Below are 12,264 nucleotides of genomic sequence, written 5' to 3' on the forward strand. Positions count from 1 at the left end.
CATGGCCTCCTCACCTGCAGGGCCTCCTCCCAGCTGTGGGGCCTCCGCACCCTCACAGCCTCTCCACTCATGGGGCCTCTCCATCAGCCTAGCCTCCCGCCCTCATGGCCTCCCCACCCATGGGGCCTCCTCACCCACAGGGCCTCCTCACCTGTGCAGCCTCTGTGCCCTCACAGCAGGGCCTCTCCACCCATGGGGCCTCTCCACTAGCAAAGCCTTCCCCGCATGTGGCCTCCCCACCCGCACAACCTCCTCACCCGAGGGGCCTCCACACCCTCATGGCCTCTCCACCCGCACAGTGTCCCCACCTGCACAGCCTCCCGACCCGTGTGGCCTCCTTACCTGTGTGGCCTCCTCCCTGGCTCACACTCAGACCCAAGTATGTGAGGAGATGACCCCTCTCACCCCACACCCCGAATGTATCCCCACACGGATTTGAGGCTGTCAGCTCCCACAAGGGCTGCCCAGCACTTCTCCCCACAGAGAGCCCTTGTGTTTTGCTGGCCACGTGCTCTGTGGTGTGAGCTGGCCTCGCCTTCCCCTGCAAGGGGCATCAGGTGGCACGGGACAGGGACAGGCAGTGGAAGAAGGATGGAGCCCTCGGCCCCGCAGCAAGAAGTGCGCCTACAACTCCACAAAGCAGAACACCAGCAGGTGCATGTAACGGCACCCAGCAGGCGGGCGCAGCAGAACCAGACCAGGGTCTCGAAACCTAGACAACGTATGACCCACGCAGGCTGACAGCTCATGCAGGAACCTCAGGGGAATGCTCTACTCTTTCTTTCAGTCTACGTTATGTGCTTAAAATGGAACTTTTTCCATCCTCCTCTGTAGGAAATGAGCACTGGAAATTCCACATATGTTTCTATAATATTTTCTGATATTTTAATAAAATGATGACAACTAACTTAAAGAATTCTCTCCACTTGAATTTTGATTGAAGATGGGAAATAATTCAGCATTAACAGCTGTTTTCAGCTTTCACTCTGAAAGCAGATATATTGAGGAATTTTGGAAGTCCAATAACATAAAGAAACACAGATTTTTGATCCTTCAATTCTTGGGTTTCTATTAAGCAATACTGGAAAACAAGTTGATTCATCTAATTTAAGCCCATAAAACTGTTTTATGTGGTTATGAGACAGAGAATTCCAAATGACCTTACAACGCTACCCCCATAAACTCAACCTGGGCAAACCCACACTTCACAGCAAAGTCAAAGACCATCCAGTGAACAGATGAGGCAGTGGGGCCAGCACAGGCCGGAGGGCGCAGGGAGGCTGAACGGAGCCACGGAGCAACCCTCTCACAATTTCTTCTTAAATGTGTAGCTCAGGTCTCAGTAAGATTCATATAGAAGGAAAAAACATAATTAGGCTTCCTGCATGCAAACACACACACCTCTTTCTCTGCCTGGTCGCTCGATGAGAAACTCATTAAGCCCTTTTAAAAAAACCTGTACAGACAGGCAAGGTGTTCACGAGGAATTCGGCTGAGCACACCTTCGTCGAAAGTGGCTTTGCCATCGTCTGGGCAGCAAGACGGTATCACTCACCCTTCAAGAGCGACTGACAGACAAGTGTCATCACCTCAAAAGGCCACGACGCACGACGCACCGGACACCCGTTCCCAGCGACATCCCACACTCTAGGAACAAATGTGGGTCCAACTTCTGGGCTGGCAGTGGGTGGGGAACACTCAGACGGGGCTCGCCCTGCCGAGCTTAGGGGTGCCTGAGCTCGGATGGCATGGTTGGGGCACTGACATTTCACATCAGTGTGATGCAGGCAGCACAGAAGTCCCTGTCCTGAGACAGCGCACGGCGGGTGCTACAGGCAGGGGTGCACCTGGGCCGTGACACGAGCCAGGAAACCTACCCAAGGCTGACACAATCAGATAACCAGGATGGGCCTTTTGCAAATGATACTCTCCTTACCCGCCAAACAAGCTGTCTGCACAGCACACTCTATTTATCAGTTTACATCCGAACCCTGCACACAGCGTCTCCTGCCTCCTAGCCATGCACTCCTCATCCTCGGCTCCTCGGGAGGGCGGCAGCCAAGCCCACAGGCCTGGGAGACTCTGTCCTCCCCGCCACTGTGTCACGTTACCAGACACTGACACACCTCGTGGAACCCCACATCTGAAACTGAAAAACAGGACCATTTCCCGTCCCTAGAAGCCTGGAAAGGCATTTGGCTGCATACTATGGCCACTGCTCACTCCCTTCTCTGCCCTGAAAGTGTTAAAAAGGAAACACAAAGTCAACACCAGCTCCTCCCTGCTGCTGAAAATTGGCACGAATGAATTTACTTTCTGGCTGCCGGCCCTCACAAAACCGTTACCCAAAAAAAGTTCACCATGCTAAACTGCTCCAAATAGAAATGCGAGACGCGCCGGCCCACCCCCATCCCACCCCACGTTACAGGAATGGCCTGACCAGGGTGAGCCCGGAGACGGCTAAACACACATCAAACATTTCAGATTTGGGAACTTCAGTGGTTTTGGGAAAAAGACCTGGCAAAGCCCGATCTGAAACTTATGACAGTTGAGCACATGATCTCCGCCATGTAGAGCAAATAAGAGGCGTACACAACCCTCCATGAGACCGCGGTGGCCGATCCGCCACAAACCCTCCTACGACAGGACCAGGACGGCGAGGCCGGAGCCCAGCCCGGGGAGAGGTTGACGATTCTGCCCAGCCCTCCCTGCGCAGCGACCGCGAACAATGGGGATGGGATCCCCCGGGCCGCGCCAGAGATCGAACCCGGGGTCCAACGACAAGTTTCGCATTGAAATCAGGCCGGGCGTTCCAGGCCGAACCCGCCAGCGAGGAGGTGGCGCGCACCGCGCGGCTGCACCAAGGACGCCACGGCTCCAGCGCAGAGCGCACGGGAAGGCCGATCCCGGCGGGCCCGCTGCATCCTGCGTCCCCGCGCGGCGCCCAGGCCCCACAGACACCCCCAGGGCGCGGGGGGATCGCGGCCCTACAAACATCCGCGGTGGGATCGCGGCCCCACAAACATCCCAGGGCGCCAGGGATCGCGGCCGCACAGACACCCCCAGAGCGCGGGGGATACCAGGCCCCACAGACACCCCGAGAGCGCGGAGAATCGCGGCCCCACAAGCCTCCCCAGGGCGCGGGGGATCGCGGCCCCACAAACGTCCCCAGGGCGCGGGGTCTGGGGGTCCGGGGGACGCGCACGCTCTGGGCTGGGGTCGCACCTCCCCCTCCCGGCCCGGCCCCCGCCCCGCCGCAGGCCCCGCGCCCCCAGCCCTCCGCGCGCGGCCCTCCCCGGTGACAGCGCGGCCCGGCCCGGGGCGGGGGCCCGGTTACCTTCCGACAGCTCCAGCTCCAGCTCGGCCAGGCGCGCCCGCACCTCCAGGGGCAGCGCCATGCCCTCCAGGCTGCGGTCCGCCATGCTCCGCGGGCGCCGCGCCCCGCACGGCCTCCTCTTTGTTCGCAGGCGGAGGTCTCGGCGGCTCCTCGCGCCCGGCGGAACCGCACCGAGGAGGAGGCGGCGGCGCGGGCGCGGGAGGCGGGCGGCGGGCGCGCAGGGACCTCCCTCCCCTCGGCGCCTCCTCAGCGCGGCCCCGCCACGGCCGCCTCGCGCGCCCCCGCGCCCCACGCGCCCCGGCCCGCCCCGCGCGCGCTCGGCACCCCCGCAGGCTCTGCGGCCCCGGCCCCGGCCCTGCTGCTCTCGGCCCTGCTGCTCTCGGCCCCGGCCCGGCGGGAGCGTCTCTGCGCGCGCACGTCACGGGGCCGCGGGGGCGGGGCGCGCGGGGGGCCGCGAGGACGCGCCGGAGCGGGAGCGCGCGGGGGGCGCGGCGCGCGCGGGGGGCCGCGGGGGCGCGCGGGGGCGGGGGCGCGCGGCCGCGTCGGCGAAGCGCGCGCTCCCAGGGGCGCGCTCGGGGGCGGGTGGGGGGCGCGGGGCCCGCGGGGCGGGGCGGGGCGGGGCGGTCTTGTCCGTCCTGGGCTCTGCGCGTCCAGCGGAGCCTCCGGGCCCTGCCCCAGCGCCTGGTCCTCCCGGCTGCCTGCGAAAATCACGTCCTGGAGCCGCAGCTTGACGTCTGCGCGGAAACTCGCAGTGCCCCCGGGTCTTGGAGGGCTGGTTTTTTGCTAATGAACATATTAAGAGGCGGAGACGGAGCGCTAGGCTGGAAGTTTCGAATGCAGCGACCAGCAGATGACCTTGAGCGACTCTGAGCCTTTGCCTGGGGGTCAGTGTCCCCATCTGTGAAAAGGGGGTGGGAGGACAAGGTTGGGTAACCTAATGTCCAAATGCCAGGTCGGCCCGAAAAGCCTGGCTCCAGCCCTCCAGGGACAGGCTGCAGGCCCCAGGGTTCCCACCTTCCTTCCTCTGGTGGGGCCATCAGCTCCCAGCCTCAGTGCCACCTCGGCGAGGCTGAAGCCCCGTCTGTGTCTCTAGTCCTGACCATCTGGGGAGGCCCTCGCATCTCCAACTGTCCACTGAGCAAACTTCCCTGGAAGCCCCCAGACACCCCAAACGCCACAAACCCTAAATGAAGTCAGCTGCTTCCAATGGCTCTTAGTATCTACCTGCTTCTCAGAACCACCCCCGTTGTGTTCATCATCATCTTCCTCTGTCGCCACACATCCTCCCCAGTCTGTCGTATAAAGCCCTGACCACCTGGCCTCCTTTTCATCCTTGTACCCCCTCTTCCCAGCCGGGCCCCTCCCTCAGGCCCAGAGCTTCCTAAAGACCTCCTGGCCTTCCCGTCCTCCCGGGACATTGGCCAGCGCTGGTTGCACTCACTCCCCTTTCAGAGTAGGCCGCAGGAACACAGGTCCCTCCCCACCACCCCCCTCCTCCCTACCCCCCTACCCCCATCCCCCCACCCGCTTCGACTGGAGCCCCCACCAGCCAGGGCCACCTTCAGGGCAGTCTTGCGGTCTCCACACTCCGGCTCCTGCAGACAATGCGGCTGACCCGCAGCACCTCTGCTCCTGCTCCCGGCCTTCACCCCGGAGAGCCTGCCCCTTCTCTGCCCGTGCCACCCACAGCCATCCCTGACCCCAGGTCCAGAACAATCTCTCTCCTTTCTCTTCCTCCACCCGCCACTTCCCGGCCTCATCATGTTTGACCTTGCGTTTATCTCCTCTGTATTCTTTGTGAGTGTAAGCGCCTGGAGGACAGAGTCCATGCCTCTCCCACCTTTGCCCGTCCCATGGATCTGGCAGTGACGGCAACCGCCAGAGGTGTGTGCATTTCCTGTAGGGATCGGTCCTTTCAGTGGGGAATTGTGAGACGCGAATGACATTCGACGATGAGCTGGGAAACAGGAACCCCAAAATTCGTGCACTTCCCGCGCAGAGCCGTGCGCCTCTGTCCGGTGTGCGCGGTGGGTTCATCCTTCCCTCAAGACTGCCAAGGTCACGACACGGGTGGCACAAGCATGTGGCCCCACCGTCATGTCTCCCCTTTTCATGATAAAGAGACCGACCAGCAATGTAGGGGCCGTGGGGAAGATCCCACACAGCCCCTGCATGTCACAGATACAAGTCCTTAGAGACAGAAAAGGGAGCAGAACCAGGATTCAAACCCCAGTCTCCAAAGCAAAGCCCTGAGTTCATTTCATTATAGCAAAGATGCACTGTACATTCCAAGCAATAAATGGTGTCAAGTCCATTTAGGGCAGGATAATATCAGAATAAAAATATATATTCCCGGGTCAGGCACGGTGACTCACACCTGTAATCCCAGCACTTTGGGAGGCCGAGGCAGGTGGATCACGAGGTCAGGAGTTCGAGATCAGCCTAGCCAATATGGTGAAACCCCATCTCTACTAAAAACTACCAAAAATTAGCCAGGCGTGGTGGCACGCGCCTGTAGTCCCAGCTACTCAGGAGGCTGAGGCAAGAGGATCGCTTGAAACCGGGAGATGGAGGTTTCAGTAAGCCGAGATCACATCACTTCACTCCAGCTTGGGTGACAGAGCAAGACTCAGTCTCAAAAAACATATATATGTGTGTGTGTGTATATTCCCTTTTTAATGGGCAGATGGGCCTTAATCCTTTGCATATGATCCTATAACTGATGTGGGTTCCAAAGAAAACTTGTAATTTGCATTAAACACCTCAATTGTAAACTCAGATTTTGAGGTGATGGTTCCTTTCAGCAGGCCTTTGTGCACCTACACATTATACATGTGAGCATGGGCTCTCAGCCTTAGACTGTCATTTCCAAGAGCCTGATAGGTATCATCTTCATCTGGAACTCCTACCATCTCCTTGAAATTCATGCTGTCCACAATCAAAATCATCCTACCTCCCAATCCTCTCCCCTATGTACGTTATTTCTGAGAGCAGCCTCCCTTTCACTTGGAGTCCCCTCAAGAACTTCTACTGACAGCATTTCTCTTGTTCACTGCCTACTCCTGTCGAGACCTCCAGCTATGTCAGGCCTTCAGAGCCTCCTTCCTGTCTTCCCACCATGGCTGCCAGATCACTCTTCCTAAAAAGTCCCTCTTAGCGCAGACCACAGGCCCCTTGCTGTACAACCCACGATTCTAAGCCTGCAAACTGAAGAAATCCTTAATTTGACATCAACGGTTTCACGGGCCCTGCACTAAACCTTTCCCCCTGCTTTCTGTTCCTCCTGTCTCTTTCATGCTCCGAGATTCAGCTACAGAATTCCCAGCTGTCCATGGAGAGTCCCCACCTGTGGTGTCTGTTTTTCTGACGTGCTCCCTCCTGTTGTCTCCCCTTCCCTGCAGCCTGAGTCAGAGCTGTACATGGAATTTCACCCTGTCCAGTCCAAGCTCAAACGCCACTTCTTCCATGCGGCCTTCCTGAATCTCCTGATTAGAAAGATTCTCTCGCACCTGTGGAATTACACACCTCTTTATCCACCTGCTGTCCCTGGGACTGGTAATTTATGAGTGTGTTTTATCTGGTGGCTGGCTTATCTGTAATTCTCCCATGTGTTGACTGACACCACAGATGCATAGTGCCTCTGTCTGGAAGTGCAGACCAGCACAGGAGCAGGGAGGAGCAGCCCTTTCCGGGGTCCCATTCTGCTCCACCTGTGGGCAGCCTTGCAGAACGTGTGATTAGTGAAACCTTTGCCATCTTATGTGCTCATAAGTGTAAAAACCTGGTTCAAATGTGTGTCCAGGCAGGAATGAAGGTGCCCCATAGATGTTTATTAGAATGAATCAAATAGACTCCCAGGGCTGTTGGCTTCAAAAGCTCTGCCAAACCCCTGAAATTTCCATCAGGGATTAAAGTCACGTTTTTGAGCTACTCCACAGTTTTGCCTAGACAAGTCTCGAAAACAGTGTTGTGAGCTCCACAGAGGGACAGCAACATGTATCTAATTAAACAATTAATAAATTACCATGCCAACTAGTGTTTGAGGACCTGTTTCTGTGTCTTGCTTTACTGTCTACTGACGGGTAATTCGTCACCATTATTTACCCTAACTTCCAGGACCTTGCTTATTTTTTTTCTGTGTCACTGAATTCCAAGCCAATTCTAATGAGTGAAAAATTAATTACTTAGGTGTAACTGGGCTCGAGATTTCAGGAAATCTGATTGGAGTGGAAAAGAGTAGCAAAGGAATGTGTTGAATCAAAGCAGGCTGGAGGTATGGGTGCCCGGCAGAGAGTTTATTTATTCATGAGATCGCTAATAGGAAGGAAACACAAAGCTCTCAGGGAGTGGTTCCCCTGCATCTCAGAGCTGCACCTGGACTCCCTCCCTCTGTACCAGATTAATGGAAAACTGTTCATGCTGCACTCTCGCCTATGGGCCCCAGTTCTCTGATTTTTTTTTTCCTTTTCCAAAGCTACTGGAAGAGTAGGTTGTAAAATACTGCGGTTGGTGTCCCCCAGGTACTTACATCTTCAACCCTATGTATGGCCGGGGGAAGCAGGAGTTACAATCTCATTGTGACAAAATCTTCCTAAGCTGCAATTTCCACACAGAGCTGTGGCTAGCAGCTTACGTTTTGGGTTCTGTTTCATTCTTTTCTTATCGCATCATCAGAAATTCAGCTTGGGTAGACTAAAGACAGGACAAAAGTGAGTAATTGCCGGACACAGAAAGCTGAGTTTAATTAATTAGTATTTAGAAAGCAACTTAAGACTCCTGAATCGTCCATGCAGTCAAGAGATCATTAACATTTTCGTGGCACAGGTGTTTTTCACAACATTAAGAATTAACTCTGTAATGTGACTATGACTGACTTTGGTAAACCAGAGGTACACTTTCCTATCTATTAGTGGTTACTGTCTTCCTCTGGAAGTAACAAACTATCCAGTCATTTACTGAAGAACAAGTACACTAGTAAAAGAGAAAAAGCAAGAAATACTCCCAGAGAGTCCCGCAGTCCAATTAATTTGCTTTTCCATTTAACTGATGGAAGTGCTGAGAATTCACTGTGAGTCAAAGACATTTTTAAGGAAAAACAAGCTGTGAAATGTATCCTGAGCAAGTCACCTAAGTGTTTGGTTGCATATGTCATTATACATCAATATACAATTATCGATAATTAAATTATTTCTGGTAATTTGAATAATTTCAGTTAATTGTTAATCACTGTGCTAATGGTAACACGGGCAGCACAAAATAACAAATTAGGCAAAGATTGCTCCTGTTTGATCTTAGATTATATAACACTTTACAGCAAATTTCCTTTGCCAATTATGATTAATGTCTGGCTTACTTAAGCTATTGTTAAAATTAATTACCATTCTCAGAACCCATATCCACTAACAACTGAGACAAGGGACACACAGGCTTCTGAAGTGGAAGGGAGAGGCTGGAGACTAAAATTTTTCCATCAAACTCAGCAAACTGAGAAAGTGTCGGAGAATTTTAAAATTGACCTTGTTTTTCAAAATGGAAAAACACACACACACCCCAAGTCAAGCGCATTCCCAAATGGCTTCTGCAGTGAGACCCCACCGCGGTGCTCTGGAATCGTGCGAGTCGCAGAAGCTTGTGGCTGTGACCTGAGCCTGGACCATCTCACACCCACACCCGACAAAAGCAAAGAAACACAGAGATGGTCATGAGGCTCCACTGTCCACACTGAGGCCACAGTGATCCAGGGGGTCCAGCAGCTGTGAGACCAGGCTCCCCAACCATCACCTTGCAAACCAGAGATTGAAGCTTCATTTGCTGAGAAAGGTCTGGGGAAGCCTGAGACAAGGGGCCTCCCGGAACATCCAGACCCCAGTCAGGTGGGAGTGCTGCTCTGGCTGGCACTGTGTCTCAGGTCCTTGCCGTCCTGGCCACCGATGTCTTAGGCTGGGCTCCAGGAAGCAGGGCCTGAGGCAGAGGCTGGGGGGTGGTGCCTCATGGAGGGTGTGCGCTGCAGATAGAACCCATCAAGGGGTGGCCACCTCAACACAGGAAGAAGCAGAGCCCTTGGCCCTGCAGCTCAGGACACCACAGGGCCAGTCCTCAGGGCAAGACGACAGCCTGGGCCAGCCGGGTGTGGGCAAGGAGCAGCCCGCCCATGGGCTCATCCCACTGGGAACACACGTAGCTGTGACCCACCCACAGCCACATGACAGTCGCTGGAGGATGGGGCACCCAGCCTAGAGCAGACAAGCAGGCTTGCTGAGAACCACCACGTGTCAGCCAGGCAGAAACCAGGAACCCGCAGCTCCTCATATCCACCGAGCAATGCGTCCGGGCAGACAGCGTCTCAGAGGGTGAAGGTCCCCCATGATCTCCGGGGACCTGCAGGTGAGGATCCTGTGTGATCTCTGTGGACCCACAGCTCCTCATATCCACCAAGCAGCGTGTCCGGGCAGACAGCATCTCAGAGAGTGAGGGTCCTGCATGATGTCTGGGCACCTGCAGGTGAGGCTCCTGTGTGATCTCTGGGGACCTGCAGGTGAGGATCCTGTGTGATCTCTGGGGACCTGCAGGTGAGGATCCTGTGTGATCTCTGGGGACCCGCAGCCACTCACATCCACCAAGTGGTGCGTCCGGGCAGAGGGAATCTCAGAGGGTGAGGGTCCTATATGATCTTTGGGGAGAACATCGAATGTACGTGATTCACTGCTTTTTGGTTTATTTTCTATGTTATTCTTTTTCTGTGTCTTATTTTTATGACTCCATTTGCTTTGTGTGGACTCATGAAGAATTTTAGACAATGTCCTGGTGCCAAGCCATGTGCTGGATGCCGTATAGGATGTGGGTCGGGAGCTTACACGCGTGCAGGGCCTTTAGTCCCAGCAAGAGACACAAAAGGAAACAGAAGCCAGTGGACACCCCTGGAAAGTCAGAGCTTTTAGCCGGGAGAGGTTAGTTTATAAGGAACCACGGATTGTCCAAAAGATCTGATTCGAAACCCTTCCCCTGCCCACAGGGACCTTGTGTCACTCAAGCCCTGGAAGTGCGCGGCCAGGGCCTCGCCCGGACCAGGCGCTCGTCTCCCCTGCCCCAGGTGCTGCCCGACTGAAGGTTTCCCCCTGGTGGTCAGACCTCCGGTGTGGGCGTGGGGAACCTTGGCAGGTTGTCAAGCTCTGCACGCAGCTCCCGTGAGCCTGGCCAGGCTCCGGTTTCCTTCCCAGCTCCTCACCCTGCCCCGGCTGGGAGAGAAGTGGGCACACCGGGGCCCTGGATCCCCCGTCCCTGGCATGCCTCTCTGGATGCTCACTGAGGGCAGCTCCCCGCGGGGCCTTCACACAATGCCAAAGCCAAGGCTTCCCCACACACAGGCTCCTCGGGAATCTGACCCCAGATGGGAAAGCGTGGCCAGGCAGACAGTCACAGAGTCTTGGCCAAAGCACTTGCACCAGGCACCCCCGACGTCCCACAGCTACGGGGGAGGGCTCTGAGGAGACTGCCCGTCCCAAAGCAGCTTGCCCCAGCCCCGCAGGCTCAGACACATGCACCTCTTCCTGCAGCCCCCCGTAGCATCCTCCTTTCCAGCCTCACCAAGGGCTGCACGAGGCTTCTCAAGGAGCTTAGACCCCAGGAAGAAGTAGTTGTGCAAAAAACTCACAGGAGCAAAGCAGAATTTAGCAAGTGCCATGAGTAGCTTGTCCCTGAGGAAGGTGAAGGATGAGGAGGTTAATTTGAAAATCACTCACTCCTGCTCGGGTCCAGTGGGCACTCCCATTGTGTGGCGCCTACTCCATTCCTTTCACGGGCCTCCTTTCATAGGCCTCCGCAGAACGTTAGATGAAAATGCTCTGAAGCACAGGAAAGAGAGAAAGAAAAAGATTGGAGGGTGGGAAGAGAGAGGTCAGGAATGGAGGGAAGGACAGAGGTGGGAGAGGAACACAGAGGGTATGCTCTCACGGAGAAAGATCCATGTTAGCAACAGGGAAGAGATGGGTGAAGCAAAACACAAATTCAGGCAGAAATAGAGTTGAACTCATGATTTTTAAGATATGATAAATTAGATATCTTTTTAAACAATAGGGATGCAAAATGCTGTAGTTTTTTTGTTGTTGTTGCTTTATTTTGTTTGACAGCGTCCCACTCTGTCGCCCAGGATGGAGTGCAATAGCACGATCTTGGCTCACTGCAACCTTCACCTCCTGGGTTCAAGCAATTCTTTTGCCTCAGCCTCCTGAGTAGCTGGGACTACAGGCCTGCACCACCACCCCTGGCTAATTTTTGCATTTTTAGTAGAAACGGGGTTTCACCACTTTGGCCAGGCTGGTCTCAAACTCCTGACCTCAAGTGATGTGCCCGCCTTGGCCTCCCAAAGTGCTGGGATTACAGGTGTGAGCCACTGTGCCCAGCCCAAAATGCTGTGTTTAAATGTTGCTGTGGAAATTAGATGCTGTGCTCGCTTCGGCAGCATATATACTAAAAATTAGAAATTAGACATTGTATCAGATTCCTGGGGTGGCCATAACTAAGTGCCACAAACTGGGTGGCTTTAAGCAGCAGACATCAGCCGGGCACGCCGGCTCATGCCTGTAATCCCAGCGCTTTGGGAGGCCAAGGAGGGTGGATCCCTTGAGCCCAGGAGTTTGAGACCAGCCTGGGCAACATAGAAAGATCTCATCTCTACGAAAGATTAAAATAAAAACAATTAGCCAGGCGTGGTGGTGTGCCTGTGGTCCCAGCTACTCGGGAGGCTGAGGACCACCTGGGCCCTGGAGTTTGAGACTTTAGTAATCTATGATTGCGCCACTGTGCTCCAGTTTTGGTGACAGAAGGAGACCCTGTCAATCAGTCAATCAATCAATAAAACGAAAAAAACCCAGAAAGGTCTTGTCTCAGTCCTGGAGCTGGACATCTGAGATCCAGCTATCAGCAGGGCC

General features: G+C 55.1%; 1 protein-coding gene across 4 annotated transcripts in view; it reads right to left on the bottom strand.

The window, feature by feature from the left end:
- DIP2C (disco interacting protein 2 homolog C) overlaps positions 1-3,592 on the bottom strand; it is a 376,181-nt gene extending 372,589 nt beyond the window's left edge. For 3 of the 4 annotated variants that reach the window (XM_073018675.1, XM_073018674.1, XM_073018673.1), the window contains exon 1: positions 3,338-3,591. In XM_073018675.1, the coding sequence (XP_072874776.1) occupies positions 3,338-3,422 (85 nt within the window). In that variant the 5' untranslated portion in view covers positions 3,423-3,591. Of the gene's footprint in view, positions 1-3,337 lie in introns of all 4 variants that reach the window. The other variant, XM_073018672.1, reaches the window with a different exon arrangement.
- Positions 3,593-12,264: the final 8,672 nt, after the last annotated feature.

Source organism: Chlorocebus sabaeus, chromosome 9 (genome assembly GCF_047675955.1).
Source record: "Chlorocebus sabaeus isolate Y175 chromosome 9, mChlSab1.0.hap1, whole genome shotgun sequence".
NCBI lineage: Eukaryota > Metazoa > Chordata > Mammalia > Primates > Cercopithecidae > Chlorocebus > Chlorocebus sabaeus.